General features: G+C 34.1%; 1 protein-coding gene and 1 pseudogene across 4 annotated transcripts in view; one reads left to right on the top strand and one right to left on the bottom strand.

The window, feature by feature from the left end:
* Positions 1–302: 302 nt before the first annotated feature.
* On the top strand, positions 303–506 carry LOC144370221 (small nucleolar RNA U3; annotated as a pseudogene).
* Positions 507–6,974: 6,468 nt separating this feature from the next.
* The window catches only part of Yes1 (YES proto-oncogene 1, Src family tyrosine kinase), a 66,256-nt gene continuing 52,572 nt past the window's right edge, over positions 6,975–20,658 (bottom strand). For all 4 annotated transcript variants that reach the window (XM_078030315.1, XM_078030316.1, XM_078030314.1 and 1 more), the window contains exons 9-12: positions 17,743–17,819; positions 15,840–15,993; positions 14,223–14,354; positions 6,975–9,540 (exon numbers count right to left, since the gene is read on the bottom strand). In XM_078030315.1, the coding sequence (XP_077886441.1) occupies positions 9,332–9,540; positions 14,223–14,354; positions 15,840–15,993; positions 17,743–17,819 (572 nt within the window). In that variant the 3' untranslated portion in view covers positions 6,975–9,331. The remainder of the gene's footprint in view (positions 9,541–14,222; positions 14,355–15,839; positions 15,994–17,742; positions 17,820–20,658) is intronic.

The raw sequence follows: 20,658 nt of genomic DNA on the forward strand, positions 1-20,658 counted from the left end.
TTAAGGTCTTTTGCCATTTCTTAATATGGTTGGTTGTTTTCTTATTGTTGAATTTTAAGAGTTCTTTGTATATTTTGAATAACAAGCCTTTTATTAGATGTGTCTTTTGCAAATATTTTCTCCAAGTCAATGGCTTGTCTTTTTGTTCTCTTGGCAGTGTTTTTTGCAGAACAGAGATTTTACATTTTAATGTCATATATGGTTACAAATCCATAGAAAGTACAACACTAAAACTGAATCCTAATGTAAACTGTGGAAAATACAAGAGGAGGGACATCTCCTCATTTTAAAAAAGAGGTTAGAAGACAATACTTTCAGGGATCATTTCTACAGTTTGTTTCTAGAGAAATTTGAATGTGTAGAGTATGGGAAATGACAAGAAAGAGATGAAGTGTCCTTTCCTGAGTGTGAAGCTGGCCCTTGCTTTATTCCAGCTGCTATTTGCCACTGCTGACCATTGTTCTCCCTTTGGGGGAATAACAGGAAGAGGACACCATCTGAGTGGTTTCTGTTATGATTTTGGTAAAAAGAAAAAAAACAAAGTAAAAAGAAGTTAGTATATTACCCTGATACTAAAACAAAGGTTACAAAAAAAGCTACTAGAACTAATATTACATTTAACAAGTTCACAAGATACAGGGTCTATTTATTTAGGGTTAGGGATTGAACTTAGGGCTTTTCCAATTTATATTTGATACACTAGTTATCAAGAATTGGAAATTAAAATAAGAACTTAATACATCAAGTCAGGTGTGGTGGGGTGTGTCTGCTGTTCCAGCTACTTGAGGGTCGGAGATAGAAGGATCACTTGAGTTCAAGGAGTTCAAGGCTAGCCTGGGCAACGTATTGAGACCCTGTCTTAAAAACAAAATCAAAACAGACAAAAACCAATACCTCTTACAAGTGCATAAAAAGTATGAAATACTTGGGACAAATTTAACAAAAAAATATGCAAGATCTGTATACTGAAAACTTAAAAAATTGCTGAGCAAAAAAGAAGACCTAAACATGTGGAGAAATTTCATATTATTGGAAAATTCAGTATAGATTTGATGATATGATGCAATGTAATTGAATCTCCAGAAGGATTTTTGTTTGTTTTGGTGGTACTGGGGATTGAACTCTGGGGCTCAGGCATGCTGGGCAGGCCCTCTACCACTGTTCTATAGCCTCATCCCCTACCAAGGAGGGGTTTTAAACAAAGGTTGACATTTTAGTTAATTCTAAAAATGTATATGGACAAAAATATGTGTGGAAATTTAAATAGCCAGTTTTCAAGAGGAACAAAGCTGAAGAACTTAAGCTATTTGATTTCAAGACTTACATGAAAAAATTTCTAAAAATGGAATACAAACTAAATCTAAGAGTTAAAATGATAAGACTTGTAGAGAAAGCATAAGAGAAAATCTGTGGATTTTTGTAATCCACATTTTTTTTTTTTTTTTTTTGGTACCGGGGATTGATCCCAGGTGCACTCAACCACTGAGCCACATCCCCAGCCCTATTTTGTATTTTATTTAGAGACAGGGTCTCACTGAGTTGCTTAGCACCTCACTTTTGCTGAGACTGGCTTTGAACTCTTGATCCTCCTGCATCAGCCTCCTGAGTGGCTGGGATTACAGGATGCACCACAGCGCCCCATTAAGCCACATTTTGTTTTCTTTCTTTTTTTTCTTTTTAATATTTTTTTGTAGTGCAAGGTGAGCACTCTACTGCTGAGCCATAACCCCAGCCCCAAGCCAAATTTTCTTATGATACAGGAAAAATATGATAAATTAGACTTCATCAAAATTGTTTTCTTGTGTAAAATTCAGGGTAAAATCAAGCTGCAGATTGGGATAAAAAGATTTGTAAAACATAATGTGACGAAGGACTTTTATCCAGAATGCTGAAATGACAACTCACTACCAAAAAATGGGTAAAATGTTTTAGACACCCCATCAAAAAAGATACATGAATTTGGGCTGGGGTTGTGGCTCAGTGGTAGAGCACTTGCCTAGCACCTGTGAGGCACTGGGTTTAGTCCTCAGCACTGGATGTAAATGAATAAATAAAGGTCCATCCAACAACTAATAGAAATATTTTTTAAAAAGATACATGAATTCAAAATATGTTTAAGACTCTTAATATGTTAATCATTAGGGAAATTCACACTAAAACCACCATAACAATACTATATCTACCAGAATGGTAACAATTAAAATGGCTAGCAAAAGCAGGTATTGACAAGCATGGGCTCTCATACATTGCTGATAGGAGTACAAAATGGCAGACTCTTCAGAAAACAGGTTGGCAGTTTCTTAGAAAAGTTAAAGTTAATTGCACCATACAACTTGGTAATCTTACTCCAAAGTATTCAAGAGAATTTAAAGCCTACATTTACAGTAAAAACTTACACTTGAATATCCATAGCAGCTTTATTCACAATAGCCTTAAACTGGTGAAACATTCACCGAGCATATGGATGAACCTCAAAAGTATTATGCTAAGTGAAAGACATCAGACATAGTGATTACATATTATTCCACTTGTATCCATAGCGACAAAGTACTCAGTGGTTGCCAGGGTTCAGAGGTGAATGGAGAAGACTCTAAGATGACATGATGGAATTTTCTGGTATGACAGAAATGTTTTATATCACAATTGAATGGTAGTGGTTTTGTGACTGAAATATTTGTCAACTTATCTAAATGTGCACTTAAAATGATAAATTTGGGGATGGGGTTACGGCTCAGCAGTAGTGCGCTCGCCTCCCACATGCAAGGTCCTGGGTTCAATCCTCAGCATCATATAAAAACAAATAAATAAAAGTTATAAAAATGGTAAATTTTATCATATATAAATTATAAAAAAAAATTTAAAGTTCTCTTAAGGATCCCTCAACCTCTTTGAATTTGCTGATTCTAAGTTTGAAATCTCTGGAATTGTACTTGAAGAATTTCCTCTTGTATTTTCTTAATACCTTTTTTTTTTTTTTTAAGGTTCTGGGGATTGAACCCAGGGTTACTTTACCACTGAAGCACATCCTCAGCCCTTTTTGAGACAGTGTGTAACTAAGTTGCTGAGGCTGGCTTTTTGATCTTTCTGCCTCAGCCTCCTGGCAAGCCATTCCAGGCAAGCATCACTGCACCTGGCTTGTATTTTCTCTGGACTAGGTTTCTTTAGGCTCTGAGTTTCTCAAAATTTCTATCAGGCTGGTTCTACCCTTTTCTAATTTCTGCAAGTTAAGGACTACAGAAATAACCAATTATTACAGTTCAGATATAAAATGTCTTCCAAAGGCTCATGTGTTGAAAGTTTGGTTCCCACTCTACTACAGTGGTGGGACTTTTCAGAAGTGATTGGATCACAAGAGCTCTAATCTCATCAATAGATTAATCCATAGCTGAATGGACTACTGGGAGGTGGTGGAACCTGTAGGAGTGGGACATAGTTGAACAGAATGGATCCTTGGGAGTGTGCCCTTGTGTTCTACATCTTTGTCCCAGTCCCTTCCTCCCTCTGCTTCCTGTCTGTCATTGAGGTGAGCAGCTTTGCTCCAGCATACTCTCTTTACCATGATGTTCTGCTTCACCGTAAACCCACAGAGATGGGGCCAACAACTGTGGACTGAATCTCTGAAACCATGTGCAAAAATACATCTTTCCTTAAAATTGTTTTTCTTAGGTATTTTGTCACAGCAATGGAAAGCTAATATATTAACCAAATCTACAAACTAGAATTTTGGTCATTTCCAGGAACTTAGGAGACATAAAGGCATATATTCACTTGCCATCTAGTTCCATAGTATATTCCCTAGTTTTAGGAGACTAAAGCTTCCTTGAAAATAGTACAATTATTAGTAAATGGAATTCGATAATCTTTAAGGAACACATCACTTTAAATATTAATTTTTATTAGGATCACTGTCAATCATTTTGGCTGCCAACTTTTACCTCTTATTTCTGCCATCCCCATTATCAAAAATTGTCTAGAGGCACTTTTTTCCTTTGCATTTTCTAAGTCCTCCAGCTTCCTCAAATTAACTTGACCTTTAAGGTTTAAGTGAAGCTCTTCCATGTATGAGTGTTATCCAGTGTCCCATCAAGGATCTCTGAAAAGTACTTAATACATTTCTTTTTCTCATACTCAATCAGCTTTTCTCTTTGCTGAATTGTTTATTTCTTCACTGCTTTTAAACTACGGCATGAAATCTACCCTTTTCGTACTTAGTAATTCCGTTCCTGACCCATAGCTTGTGTACCCAATTTGAAGGAAGGAGTAAGGAAGACCCAGCATGCACCTTAAAACTGAATATTCAGCATCTCTTTCTTAGAGATCTGGGGCCCATTTTTTGACCAATTTTAAGGGGCCTATTCTTGCAAATAATTTTTACACACCAAGATATATTTTTTCTTTTTATACCATTTCCTTTTCTTATCACCTCTACTTCGTATTCCTATTGTTTTCATCCATGAATTGAATAATTCATTCATTCTTTAATTGGAGTGGTACAGCTAATCAAATACTCTAATGGAGTTTTACCAGATTAAAAAATACATAAACGTAATTGAAAAATACTTTTTTGCTATTGTACTGAAAAATTTGCTGTTTTGTTTAAATTGCCACTTTTATAAAAATTGAGTTTTCTATTTTCTGATACCTGTGACAAATACCAGTCACGGATTGACTGGAATAGATGGCACACTCAAACTAAGGTAAATCAAAGATATTTATAAAGAAGTGGGCAGAATAGGGGAACAAGGACTCATGCAGTAAGTGTAGTTAGTAGCAAAAACACTGTCAGATACAGAACTGTAGCTACCAGTCTCCAAAAGGAGACTGTATGGGGGAGGATGTATTGAGAGGAATCTTCAGCATTCCAAAAGGAGACTGTATGGGGGAGGATGTATTGAGAGGAATCTTCGGCATCAGCCCAAATTTACAGGAAGGGAACCAGAGGAATAAATACCTTGACCTTTCTTTCTAGCTTCCTCTTACCTTCCTCTTGTTGACTTGGCACAACAGGAATCCAGAGAGCAAGGAAATAGCCTAATAAGTACTGATCAGCCTTCCAGAAGTAGGGCAGTCCAAATGGTGAGGGAAAATGGATGAACTTGACACACGTTGCAAATTTTTTTCCCTTGCTTTTGGTACAGGGGATTGAACCCTGGGGCACTTTTTACCACTGAGCTACATCCCATCTTTTCTTATTTTGAGATAAAGTTGTTGAAAGTCTCACTAAACTGCTGAGGTTGGCTTTGAACTTGTTATCCTTCTACCTGAGCCTCTGGTTGCTTATTTTAATCATGAGTATACCTTTCTCTACTAATAATTTGAATCAGGACTATGGTTGCCAGTGACAAAAACTCAACTTGATGTAAACAAAACAAAACACAAAAAAAGAGGAGAGTATATACTCTAGAGGAAAAGCAGAGAGGAGCTGATTTAGAGGAAATAAATACTATTGGGCCTTATGCACCGTCTCTGCATGTTGGTTTCTTTTGTAACAAGATAGGGATCTGGCTTTAGAGCAATGTGGTCAGACACTGAATGAGATTCTTCTTCTAATTCCTGAAAGAAAACTTGTAGGACTTAACTATAAGTGAAGATTCACATAAATGGGTTGGAAAGACTGAGCTGGAAGTGGCCAATTCTTATTAAACTAGTTTATAAACAATGCAATCCCAACCAATATCTCACCTGAATTTTTTTGGAATGTGAATAAATGAAGTCTATGCTTTATCAAGAATTTATCAAGATACCAAGATTAGAAAAAAAAAGAAAAATGAATACAAAAGGGAAGCTGCCTTACTGATTATTCAAATGTACTACCCAGTGAAAGTAATTAGAGGTTATGTGAATGGCAGAAATATTAAGTTAATTTGATAAAACAGATGTTGTAAATATGTATATATTCAAGGAAGGAACTCAAATGAGATGTGAATAGATGAACCAATAGATTGGTGCTGGAAAAATTAATTATATGGGAAAAAGTTGTTAGATCATAAAGACACATTTTAAACTTACATAACTTCCACAAGAATTGAAATTTAAAAAACAAAATCATAAATTATAAATGACATGAACATTTAATTTGGGGTGGATTAAGTGTTTTCTAGCATAATAAATAGCTTTGACAACATACAAATGTACAACTTAAATGTCAGAAAGTACATGTAAAATTAAAAGGCAAACAGCAAACTAGAAAACATCCTTAAGCTGAGGAACTATTACATATTACAAAAATAATGAATGTTTAATGAAGGAAGCATGTGTGCTGATTTAATGTTATTTTTTGAAAATCAGGAAAAAGGCCAATAACAATTTTAGATGACGATAGTAATGGTAATTAACACAATTACAATACTGAAAAAACATAAATGCATTTGATTGGCCATTTACAATTATATAATTTTATTTTTGTTAAACCTGTAATAAAATAATTGCAAAACACACATGAATATACAGATTTTACATTTTTAGAAAATTAAGACCTTTACTGGTCAAAAGTGGTCATTCTGTATCCTTCACATAGGTTGTGAATAGCTTCACTCAAATTACTTAACATTTTTCTATGTAATACACTAACTGGGAATTGAATCCAGAGGTGCTTTACTACTGAGTTACATTCCCCAGCCCTTTTTATTTTTTATTTTGAGAAGGGATTTTGCTCTAAGTTGCTGAGGCTGGTCTTGAACATGCAATCCTCCTGCCTCAGCCCCCTAGGGTTGGTGGGATTTACAGGTGTTCCCCATGCTGGTACAATTTTAAAACGAGAAAATATTTGTAAAAATGTCACTTACCTGACATGGAAAACTAACCACATAGAATAGGTTCAGTAGTATTCTAAACTTAACAAAGAACTGATTTAACTCTGTTCAGGAATTACAAGTAATTGAACATTTTTCCCCCAATGGAAGAATAAATTCAGAACATATCAATTTTTAAAAAATTAATGAGAAATATGAACAGCAATCGAAAAGATATGTAAGTGCATTCAACAAGAATTTTTATTTCATTTATCCACAAAACAATATTACAATACTTTATAAAAATATTAAGTTTTAGGCTACTATTCATTAAAAAAAGTGTTTGTGCTAGAAGGCTGTTTTTGCCAACTCCTTTTTTTTTTTTTTTTTGGTAAGGGTTATATTAAGACATTGAAGATGAAAGCTGTTGGAAAAAAATTTTTCAAATGTACAAAACTGTTTTTCTTGGCAATTTAAAAATACATAACAATTTAAACTGAATACACATTAAGTTAGTGTTTTATCCTTACTATATAATTGTTATCATTAGGAACTATTTCATTTAGTTAAAATCTAATGAATACCATCAACTTCCTGGCTTATTTTTCTGATCAGAATTAGTACATGATTTTTGTTACCCTTTTTAAAATACTTAGAAAAATTACATCATAGTTCACATAAAGCCCTTTAAAAAACAAGTCACAGGTTGTAGATGTTAAGGATAATAATGAGGGCACTCTTCGAAGGAATGCCCTCTAGACACAGGGATTAATACTAAATAGGTTATGTAAACAGAAAACACAACCATAATTTTTAGTACCAGAACTATTGCCAACTTGCATGAAATTCATTTGTCACATTTTAAAATGATTTGAATTTGAACATATAAACCATGGCATAGAATTTTAAATTTAATGATTAAATCAGGTTAAGTGATGATAGTTAAAACTGAAAATATGGGAACCTGATACAGTGTTTTAAAGTGTAACTATAGTACAGTATTTCAAAATACAGATACTAGACTTCAACTTATCAGATTCAGTTTTTCCTTTGTTAGACTCTTTAGCCAGTAATGCTGCTATTGAAATTCATTCTTGGGAATTTTTTTTACAAGTTAAAAAAAAAAATCAGCTTTATTTTGTATTTTCACTTCTGCACTTTAAATGGGCAAAACCTGTCCCCTTTTAATGACTGTTATTGTGCAGAATAAATTTTCCTCCCCAAATTAACTATATTCTAAAAGGAAAAATTGATAATCATTAAGTATAATTAAAAAGTGGAGATTTTAACATGGATTTGAAAACTCTAAAATTGTTCTGCATAAAAACTATGTCACTAGAATTAGTGTGAAGCCTTAACTTCACTATTTTGAGGATGTAACTAACACTCACTTAATGTGTATGTTAAGAAAATTAGTTTTACAGTCATACCTTATAACTCTTGAAGTTTCAGAAACAGCTAAGTGAGGAGCTTTGAGTGCCAGCAAAGCCATTTTGCTACTCCATGACAACAGCATTAAATATCACATTCCACCCTTCTTCCTGTAAAACTTTCACATTTTCTTTTCTCATATTTCTTTTAAATACATTTTCCTCTCTTAGTCTATATTCAATACAAGCAAAAGTGCGTTCAAGTCCCTGATCTAGTGATATTTTCTATTTGTGGCACCCATCACCATAAGAACATATTAGCAAATCTTACAGTACCAAGTCTATTTTTAAAAATGGACTGCTTAAATTCTGGGTTTCACTTTTCATGCTAAAGATTAAAAGATTTCCCCTTCGATTGGATAATAAAATTTCAATTACATATTGCCTTTGGGAAAAAAAAATGTAACTTTACAAAAGATGAGTTTACAGTTACTTTCATTTTCCTAAATGTGAATTATTTCAAAAATGAAGTGAGAAATTTCTTTTTCTACTTTCCAGTTCCATGAATCTGAGTATGAACATAGTGCATTAATACTTTCAAATTCCACTGCTGAGGTCTAACATTTAATCAAGTTTTAGGTGTTAACCTTTTTGCTTTTGAAAATTATGGCCTATTTCTAAGCAAAAGGAGGCATATGTTAAGACTTATATCGACTGTTTCACATAGGAAAAAAAAAGAAAACTTTGAGAACAATAAACACAAGAAAGTCTTCAAAACTGGAATGGAATCATTTGGTCCCATGAGATTCCTTAATTTTAGATTTTACTATGGTATAAGATTTTACCTCTCAATTTTTGTCTATAACAATAAATAATTTTCTCTTTTAACAATCCGAGTTTGGCGAAGAAAAGAGTAGCCTTGTTGTGCTTCCTTACCATGCTATTACCCATACTGTTCAGTAAATTATCCCTAGAATTTCTTTGGACCCTGAAATAAGTTGGAAAATTCATCATTGGTACTTTAGAGTTTAACACTCAGGGGGAAAAAAAAGTGGTTTTGTGCAACCATATCTGGAATTCCAGTTTACCATTAAAACATGCAGAGTGAAGATTTTCTTCTTTTGATTCCTGTACATAAAGTGAGGAATTCTACACAAGTCTTTACATTTTGGCAGACTTATGCATATAAAATAGGCTACTAGGATTATAATTCCCAGATTACAATCCAGATTATAAATTTTCTCCTGGCTGGTACTGTGGCTCTGTAGCAGTGAAGTAGTCTTCCAGGAAGGACTGGATATATTCAAATGTTGGTCTTTCATCAGGGTCCTTCTTCCAGCAAAGATTCATCAATTCATGCAGAGATTCTGGACAGCCTTGAGGGCAGGGCATCCTATATCCTCGTTCCACCTGTTCCAGTACTTCACGGTTTACCATACCTAACACACAACATTCAAACGTTAAAGAAAAAAAAAATCCTAAAAAAATGATCCTAACCATCACTAGCAAAACAGAATAAATCCTCTAACCACTAGCTGTATATCAAGGTATGTTAAGTTTATTTAGTAAAAGATTCTTTTAATAAAAAATACAATTTAGACATCAGAGTATATCCAGAGAAACTTAGAAAATGCTAATCTATATTTAAACATGTTCAATTTTTAATTCTGCCTAAAATTTTACTTTCAACACTAATTTCTTCAAAAGCCAATCTCATTTGGTTAATGAGAATTCAGGGTACCATTTTGAAGTAAGATAATTTCTGATATTAATGTTTAACAATGCCTAACTTGGGCACACTTGAAGAATGGAGGCCAGATGGTGTCTGAAAGAACTTTCAAATAGGAATTCCAAGAATTTCAGTCCTGGTTTTGCTAAATATACTAACTACACAATTATATTGAGTCACCTCCCTGAAACAGTTTCCCTTATCTCATATATCTGTTTGACTTTCTTCTTGTTATTACACACAGTTCCTTTCTTCTACTCCTTTGTAAACTTCCCTCTTCCACCACTGGCAACTCACCCCATATTGGCAGAGGCTTGGCTGTCTCACCACGTCAGCAAACCCATCATTCCTCCTATCTCCCATATCACCCCCCCTTTCCTGCCTGTCCACAAGGCAAGCTATTCCTCATATCTTCTGCAATATTAAACTGTCAGCAATGAGATTTTTCATAGACTATGTTTCCCTTAAAACAATGTAATGAGATTAAATTATTATCTCTATTTCTATTTTTAGTTATAATATAAGGAACAAGTGATTCTTTAAAAAACTTTAAAAAAATATTAAAAGAAACTGCATAACTATTACTTTGGGGTCCAACACTTGAAAAAGAAGTTTTCTGTGATTTTCATCTAGGTAAGCAGATTTTAATAACTGAAATCCACTATATTTTACCCAACACAGAAATATAAGCAGAAGTTCTTTGGGAAGAGGAGAAAAGCAGCAGATACTTAACATTTAATGAGGGCTTACTTATAATTGGTGAACTTTTCCCCCACTTCTATGCCTTTTTAAAAATTTTATGCTTAACAGATTGTTAAGATTAATCAATCTAAATAAGCCTGAACCTATACAAAAGTAACCTTCCATTACCAATGATTCTTTTATTGTCAGGTGCTAAAGAGTAAACCCTGGACCCTGCTCCTGCTAAGCATGTACTCTTACCATTAAGTTATATCCCCAGCCCTAATTATCAATAAACTCTTTCATTCAAAACTTTACCCTTCAGAATTTTCAGACAATCACAACTAATTAATTATTTTATGACAACAGTTACACAAGTACAATATGGCAGAAATGGCCTCTGGTAGAAATACTATCATCTTCAGGGGCCTGGGATTGTGGCTCAGAGGTAGAGCGCTCACCTAGCATGAATGGGGCACTGGATTCGATCCTCAGCACCACATAAATATAAAATAAAGACATTGTGTCCACCTATAACTAAAAAATAAATATAAAAAAATACTATCTTCAGGAAGAGAATTATTTCCTGTAAAGGAATTTCTGAATTTCATAATGAAATACAACTCCCTGAACATAGCACAGAGTTCTTTCTCCCCAATATCTCAGTAACAAAAGGAAATAGGAAGATTCTAAGATTGTTAATACTTAAAAGGAAATATTTAGCACTCTGTCAATAAATTTAAATATTTCATACTTGTTTGCCTTTGCCACGGTTTATTACTATCCTACAACAAGACTAGCAAACAAGCTGTCACTTTACAATGAACAGTCTGCTTTGAGAAGAGCCTGCAGTGGATCGGTCTGTGCTACACGTGAATCCTCTTCAAATCATCCAAGACAATGATGCTTATATAATGTCTTTTGCTTCTTTTTAAAGGCTGGCAGGCTCAGATTGGGGTGTAGCTCAGTGGTAGAGAAAGTCCTCAGCATGCACAAGACCCTACACTGATCCGAAGCACCATCAAAAAAAAAAGACAATCTACAAATTGTATTTGGATTTTTGTCTGAACATTTAATTTAACCAGGATATCCCAACCATATTAATTTTTTATTATGTATTTTGTAGCTATGTAGTCAGCTGCAAACTCATTTTGGATTTTTATTCTTCCCTGTTGACCCTTTTCTCATCATGAATGGCCCTTTCTATCTCTACTAATATTTCTTGCCTTAATGTCTACTGCTACACAGGCTTTCTTTTGCTTAGCATTTATTTGCACAGTATATCTTTTTCTGTCCTTTAAAATCCAGTCTTATCTGTCATTTAATTAAAATGTTTAGTGTACTTACAAGTTATGTAATTATGGACATAGGTAGTTTTAATTTTACCATTCTGTTATTTATGTACTTTTTTTCCCATCTATTTTTTCCTCTCTTGCTTTATATTTTGAGCAAGCAAGCAGTTTTCATATTTCCTTTTTACCCTCTTCTTCTAGCTTTTGTTTGGAGCTAGGAATTGAACCCAACGCCTAGTGCATGCTAAATAGTACTCCATTACACCCTAGTCCTTCTCCTAGCTTTTTCCTTTACCTTTTCTTATTATATTAGTGGTCACTGTCAAGATAACATTTCTTTGGTTTATTATTCTTCATTCTAAATAAATACTCTGATGCTTTCCAAACAATGAAAGAAAGTTAGAAGAGTCACCTGTTATTCCTTTACCTCTGCCCTGGCCCCTGTCCTCTGTGTGGTCATAGAATGTATTTTTTCATGCATTATAAAATCAGAAAGATACTTTTATTGTTGGTGTTTTAGATCAGCAGTTTTCAAATACTTTGAAGCCATCATTTCATTCTTTCCTGGTTTCCATATCCTGACAGAATTAGCTACTGTGTAGATAATATACCACACATCTCTATGACTGTTTGGCTTTGATTTTAAAATTTGATCATGATATAATTATTTGAAGTTCACTGAGTTTATTTTAATTTATCCTGCTTAAGAATGACTAAATTTATTAAATTTGTGGGTTGTTTCACCCCCCCTGCACTATCAGATTTATAAAGTTTTTGGCTATTATTTTTTCAAAAATTGTTCTTCCACTTTTTCTCTCATCTCCTTCTGGGACTCCAATTACATATAAATTAGACCTGAAATTTCACTATGCCCCACTTTATTTCATTCACTTTGTTCTATTTTTTCCAAACAGTTTATCTATGCATTACTTTGGATATTTTATATTAATGTACCTTCAAATCTACTAATCTTGTCTTCTATGTCCATCTAATGTGTTTTTAATTTCATAAATACAGTACTGAAATTTCCATTTGAATCTATATGAATTCCAAATGAAACTACTTAACATGCTGTAGTTTTTCCTCCAACCATATTGCATGTAGAGAAAGCAGAGCTAGATTTTATCTAGTGTTATGATTTTACCAACAATACTGAGAAAAGGCAAAGGAAAAAAAATTGTAAATGTAAGGCAGAGATTATAATGCTTGACCATGAAATTTAAGGGGTATAAGGGATAGCTACCGGTGGTAGACTCAATGGATTGAATATCCTGGTAGTATGAAGAAATTTCTATGGTTGAGGTAGAGACAGCTGGCAAGATGTAAGTTGACAGTAGACATATTAAACTGCAATTGAGAGGTGAGCAGTTACTGGTTATGTTAAACCTTTAAGGTATGAATAGTGAGAAGATTACAGAGGAGGAGGAGGAAAGTTTAAGCTGCAAGAGACTAGGGCAACTGACATATGTATTAAGATGGCCATGAATTAAAGTATGAATGGAGTTTTAATAGAAAGAGTGATGGGGAGTCAGTATTAAGTGAGGAGAACTTGAATGGTATCAGCAAATAATAGCAAAAAGGGAAAAGTGGGAGATAAAATTTGATGGCATTAGCTCTAAAGTTGAAGATATTAGAAAGGAAGGATATATACGTAAAATCCATAGAAGTAGCATAGCTATTTTTCCTGAAGATTGGATTTTATATACTTTCACTCTCAACTATTAGAATATTTCAGTAGAAAAGTTTAAGAGGCAACAGAATAAACAAATATTCAATTGTCACTGAATTTCAAATAAGCTAAAATTTCCTCTTACCCCAAAAGCTTATTTTTAAGAGACAGCCATTTTAATTTTTTCTCCTTTAGTAATGACAGATACATTTATCGTCAAAAAAGTCTACTGAAGAAAATAGGGCAAATATATACAAAAATACATCAATCACACTAATAGAAAAGAATAATTACCTAGGCTACAGCAGGATATTTGTGATATGCTTCTGATCTGAGATAATGGTATGGATAAAAGGCACTTGTGGAAAACATTCTAAGGAGAAAGCTAAGATGGACCTCAGGCACACCTCCCCTGCCCTATCTCAGGATTGTGACTCTTATGGTTGCTGTCCATCCAATGCCAAAATAAACAGATGGGGACTTGGAAAAGGAGAAATAAAGATCCTCCCTTTATGTTTCAGCTCTTAACATACTCCTATTAAAGACGTGATGGGCTGGGTGTGGTGGTGCATGCCTATAATCCAAGAGGCTTGGGAGGCTAAGGCACTAAGCAACTTAGCAAGATCCTATCTCAAAAAATAAAAAGGGCTGAGGATGTGGTTCAGTGGTTAAGCACTTCCAGGTCCAATCTCTAGTTTAAAAAAAAAGTCACTGATGGGATAACCAAGAGCAAATGAGATGCAAACTTACCTGGATATGGCACTCTCCCCTTTGTTACCAATTCTGTCTGTAGAATTCCGAATGACCACACGTCAGACTTTATTGTAAATCGACCATACAGTGCAGCTTCAGGAGCTGTCCATTTGATTGGAAATTTTGCACCTAAAAACATATTGGCAATCTTGTTTAACTGTTTATTAAAGGTCTATCTTTGTTTCTTTGTGGGCTGGGGATACAGCTCAGTTAGCAGAGTGCTTGCCTTGCATGCACAAAGCCATGAGTTCAATCCCTAGCACAAAAACAAACAAACAAATAAATAATTTTATAAAAATCTACTTTTGTAACTATAGTAAAAGCAGTGCTAATCCTTTGTCAATATCCTTACTATATACATCATCAGTGTCAAATTCTAACAATAGAAGAGATATGAGGAAAACTCTTTAATTTTTGAAATTTATATTAAAATGAATCACATTTCTTCCTTATAGTACTGATTTAAAAAAGGAAGTTAGTGGAAGGAACAGAACATCATTCAAGAAAATACAGGTAGAGGCTCTAGTAAGTAAAAAATATGGATCATAAAATCTGTAACTTTTAAGTTCAGTCTGGCACCCAGCAGTTCTTCTAATTATGTGCCGATAAAGGAATATTTTATTAGATTCTAATGGCTACTGATTTTCAACCATAGTTTCTTTTCAATTTTATAATATATTTCTGGAAAATTTTATTGTGCCATCACTTTTAAAAGCTCACATTAATTTACTCCAATATTTAGTGCATACTTTTATGCACAGGCATTATACTAATCATTATGGGTACATTAAAACATGAATTTATACACTTATAATGTTAATAAGTTTATGGGTATCTTGAAGTTACTTATACATGTATGCATAGCAATATAAAATAAGTTCTTTAGATTGTTTGGCAAACAGAAGATCAGTTTTCACTAGTACAATCACAAAGGTCTTATTAAAAGATGCTATTGGGGGTCCTGTACAGTACAAGATGTTTAGAGGCCTGGCCTCTACTCACTAGATGCCAATAGCAGCCTCCACATTGTAATAGCCAAAAATGTCTACAGATATTGTTGGATGTCTCTTGGGGCTGGAGAGTGACTGTCCCTTGATTGAGAACCATTAAGCTAAGGTAAGAGTTTCAAAATTCATGAAGTTTGTTAAAGAAAAGAAAGAAATTTTTTAAAAAAATTCATTTGTTAATATGCTAAAATAAACGTAAAGAAGCTATTATTAATTATACTTCAAATGCAAAGAACACCTAGTCAAATCCTTGCAGGAAATAACTATCAAAAAATCACAGCAGTAGGGCTGGGGATGTGGCTCAAGCGGTAGCGCGCTCGCCTGGCATGTGTGCGGCCCAGGTTTGATCCTCAGCACCACATACAAACAAAGATGTTGTATCTGCTGAAAACTGAAAAATAAATATTAAAAAAAAATTCTCTCTCTCTCTTTAAAAAAAAAATCACAGCAGTATTCATTATATATAATTTTATGAATAAAATCAATGTTTTTGTGACTCCTCTGAGAGGACCTGTAATTATTCTTACTCTATAAAACTGCATAGTTTTAAGTGAGAAAAAAAACAAAGGACAACAGATTACAAGCATTTAAATAAAAGTACTCTTACCTTGTCTTGCAGTGTATTCATTGTCTTCAATTAATCTTGCTAAACCAAAATCTGCTATTTTGCACACAAGATTTTCTCCTACAAGAATATTAGCAGCTCGAAGATCTCGGTGAATATAGTTCATTCTTTCAATATATGCCATACCATCAGCAATCTTGGAAAGGAAAAAACAGATACATACAAAACATGATGCAGAAGGAACCAGGGAGAAGATAATTTTGGTTAATGTTTAATAGATCACTGGAAAATCATATATCTCAAAAGGAGATGACAGTAACAGGCATATTACTTAGGAGCTAGTAGGTAAAATAGAAAACACTATAATAAAAAAGCAGGCTAAATCCAGCTTTTAAAAATTGGACACATCCCCAGCACAACCACAAAAAACCCACGAAAAATCTAACACCTTTTTTGAGGGCACCACTCAGTGTATCCAGTAACCATTAGCAGCTCAATGTCCTAATGTCTTTCTGTGTCAGTGGTTGGGAGAAAAGATAAGTCACAGTGTTATTTAGAACTTCTGGATAAAAGTCTATCAAAGTTCGCATGAGGCACAGCCTAAGATGTCCTGTAAGCACAGGTGGAAAACAGTAAACGAGCTTGCAGCCTAATGGTGGCCTGCAATCTGTTTTTATATTGTCCGAGAACTAAAAATGGTTTTTCTATTTTTAAAGAGTTGTAAGGAGAAGGAGGATGGGGTCTGACAGAGATTGTATATGGCTCCTAAAACCTAAAACATGTACCTGACTTAAAAAAAAAAAAAAAAAGGTTCAGATACCCTAACACAGAGTATCCAGAAGTTTTGACCTCATGGCCTGGCATATGCCAGTGTTATATGTATAGTTCCTCTGTATAAAGTTCCTCTAAACTGCCAGGAGTACATATTAACCATTGAGCTACAATCCCTAGACCCTTTTATTTTGAGATTGGGTCTCCCTAAGCTTTTGAGGTTGGCTTTAAACTTGTGATCTTCCTGCCTCAGCCTCCTGATTATGTGTGTACTACTCTGTCTAGCCTAAAGAGACTCATTCTTTTTTTTTTTTAATATATATTTTTTTGGTAAGGAGCATGATATTTAGATGTTTTTTACTTTTTTTTTTTTAAGTTGTAGATGGACACAGTACCTTTATTTATTTATTTTTATGTGGTGCTGAGGATTGAGCCCAGGGCCTTGCACGGGCTAGGCAAGCGCTCTACCGCTGAGCCATAACCCCAGCTCAAAAGACTCATTCTTAACAGCATATTGCCATTTTAATTCTTGTTTAGGACCACAGTAAATAAAAATTTCAGCATACACTTTAGATTTCTAATATTTTCTTTGGAAGAGCACTCATCCATTTTAATTTTCTTGCTTTTTTTTTTTTGTACTGGAGATTACCCCAGGGCAATTTACCATGGAGCTACATTCCCTGAATCCTTTTAATTTTTTCATTTCGAGACAGGGTCTCACTAAGTTGCTGAGAGGTTCACTAAATTGCGAAGGCTGGCCTGGATCTTGTAATATTCCTGCCTCAGCCTTGGGAGTTACTGGGATTACAGACATGAGCTACCATGCCCAGCCATTTTAATTTTCTCAGATTTATCTGTTGAAATATAAATAGATTTTGTATCTGTGAAAACGCTTTCTAAAAGGTCATAATATATGGGATAGCACTGAACTGGGAGTTCCATAGCTAGTTTTAATATGTTCTGCTATGAACAAGTTTTGTAAATTTTAAATCCCTCTGGTCTTTAGATACTATATTATTTGTAATACTAGGAGCTCACGCTGGATTATCTCCAACGTTCCTTTCTGTTCTAAAATTCCTTTACTTTTCTACATAAACCGTATTATTTAGGTAAGATTATTCTACATTTTAAATGTTAACTTTCAATTCAAGTTGATATATCTATATGCAAGTACCTGAGCAGCCATATCGACCAGCTGTGGAAGCTTCAAATATTTTCCATCTCCTTCCTTAAGGAAATCTAATAAACTTCCTGTAAGAGACAGTGAAATATCCATGGAAAATAAGTAGATTTTACATTAAGATTGACATAAATATTCCTCTACCCCCAAATAACCAAACTCTAACAAAATTTCTCAACTTTTTATTTTAAAAAAAGTTTCTTTTGTAGTTTTGAAATTTCTGAATAATTACCTCAAAGATTCTAGAAAAGATCCCTAAACTGAAATTTATTATCTCTTTATAACACATGAAAAAAAGGAAAAATGTACCATTTTCCCTTTCCCTACAGAAAATGTCATCAAATTGGTGTCATTCTTTCCTGCTTTGATTAAGATTCTAAGTTTTATACCCCAAAATATATTTTTTTAAAAATACTTTTTCAGTTGTTGATGGACTTTATTTATTTTTATGTGGTTCTGAGGATCGAACCCAAAGCCTCACATGTACCAGGCAAACACTCTATCACTGAGCCACAGCCACAGCCCTCAAAAAATATAACATTTTAAATCAATATGATTCAAGAATTCAGATATGGTTATAACTAAATAAAGGCAGCTAAATGAGCTGCTGTGGAAGTGCTGGCTTGACCAATGTCTCTTAATTTTAGCAGAAATTATAATGGAACAGCAAAATACTATGAATTCAGCAAAGTGAAAAGCCAGGAAGAAATGTCTATTTGTTGCCTCTCTCTATCACTAGTTAAAAACATACACATGCTTCAATTTAGTAAAGAGAAACCATCAGACAAATCCAAACTAAGATATATTTTATAAAACATAAAATTGGATTGTTTTCTTAAATAACAATGCTGTGAAACAGAAAGTCAGAGGAATGGCTCCAAGCTCAAGGAGACAAAGAGAAATTACAACTGAATGTAACAAATGGCCAGGAGATAGGAAAAAGAAATTCCAAGTAATGGAAACAAGGAATGAAAAAAATCTATCTGTCCAAAACAGTGGGTTTACACTGGAGCACATAAGGCAATGAGTCTGGATGTATTATAGGGGCCAACTGCTAAGCTAAAAACCAAAATGGGGAATTTCTGAGTTTTAAAACTAGAAAGGACTTTTGTTATCTTGTATTCTTACCTCTTACCTAGAAATAATCCTAAACTAGTGATCTGACAACACAGAATTCTAACATGTTGGCTGGGGATGTGGCTCAAGCGGTAGCGCGCTCGCCTGGCATGCGTGCGGCCCAGGTTCGATCCTCAGCACCACATACCAACAAAGATGTTGTGTCCGCCGAGAACTAAAAAATAAATATTAAAAATTCTCTCTCTCTCTCTCTCCTCTCTCACTCTCTCTTTAAAAAAAAAAAAAAAAAGAATTCTAACATGTTCTCAAAATTAAATAATTTGTAAAGTAATACAGAGATAAATGAACCATTAGCCTTAATTCCATTATATTTCTTTTGTTAGCAATGTCTTGATTTAAATTTCTTCCTTATCCCTTTCTCCTTTGTCTTCTAGTTCAACCAGAGTACTCTTTGAAAAGGTATACTTGGAAGCTGTTTACAGTAGAAACTCTTCCCAAAGAGAGCCATGAATTATTGGGTTTAGGTATGTTTTGACTATCAATTAATAGGCTATGTCAGCTTGTTTCAGTCCCTTTTGAGAAAAAAAAAAAAATCCTCTAGCAAATATGTATCTTGTTGTTGCTCTTGTTACCACTAGAGGGAACTATATCATTGGTCAAGGTAGACTATGGCGAGGGTAACATAACCCGTGCAGTTATTTAGTTTGATTCAAGAGAGTAAAAAAATAAAATTTTAACTTAAAAAATAGATCAAGGGCTGGGTTATGGCTTAGTGTTAGAGTGCTTGCTAGCACGTGTGAGGCACTGGGTCCGATCCTCAGCACCACATGAAAATACATAAATAAAATAAAAATATTGTGTCCATCTACAACTTAAAAGAAAAAAAAAAAGATCAAATTCAAATGGGTAAAAATTGAGCCAGTAAGCATACTTGCAGATTTACTGGTCCTTCTTCTAAAGCATCAGTAGCCTAGGGATGAAGAGGAAAGAACATCAACTTTCTTTTCTCTTTTTCTTGGCCATAACTAGCTCTGTTACAGAAGATCTCACCTTGTGGTCTGTGTTTGAAAGATGGAGAAACTGCAGTTGACAGTAGTGGAGAAAAGAAGTTTCTAGGAGTCCTGAGTATACAGACTGTGTTTACATTAAAACAAATTTCCTTTAATTTTACCTTTTTTCTTTGCTTTAGTACTACCTGAATATCATTCTGATTTTATCATTTTAACTCAGTTTGTATATTTTGTTGTATATTTTGTTTTTTCCTTCAGTCAAATTTACTTTCATTTATTTTTATGTGGTGCTGAGTGTCCATCTACAACTAAAAAACATATTTTTTTAAAAAAACACCTACTTTCAAAATAAATTCAAACTGCCTAGTCATCCTTTAAAACTTTGTAAATCCTCCGGAATAACTGGAACTAACCACTATTTCATTAACAAAGTGTCACATTTTTGGGGGCATGGTGGCACATGCCTGTAATCCTAGCAATTTGGGAGGCTCAGACAGGAGGATGGCAAGTTCAAGGCCAGCCTGGACAACAGTGAAACCCTGTCTCAATTTAAAAAAAAAAAAAAGAGAGAGAGAGAGAGAGACAGAGAAAGAAAGAAAAAAGGGTGGGGGGGTGCTGGTAATATAACTCTAGTGGTAGAGCATTCCCGAGTTCAATCCCCAGACTAGCAAACAACAACAAAACCAAAATGTCCCATTTCTCTTTTAAAATGCTTCCAAAAATAATCATAAATTAGAAAGTACTATGCAATAAGACTCCATTTGTATAAAAACTGAAATGAATGATTCTTTTGTAAAGAAGTTACCAACATGAATATTCCAAG

This window comes from Ictidomys tridecemlineatus, chromosome 13 (genome assembly GCF_052094955.1).
Source record: "Ictidomys tridecemlineatus isolate mIctTri1 chromosome 13, mIctTri1.hap1, whole genome shotgun sequence".
Taxonomy (NCBI): domain Eukaryota; kingdom Metazoa; phylum Chordata; class Mammalia; order Rodentia; family Sciuridae; genus Ictidomys; species Ictidomys tridecemlineatus.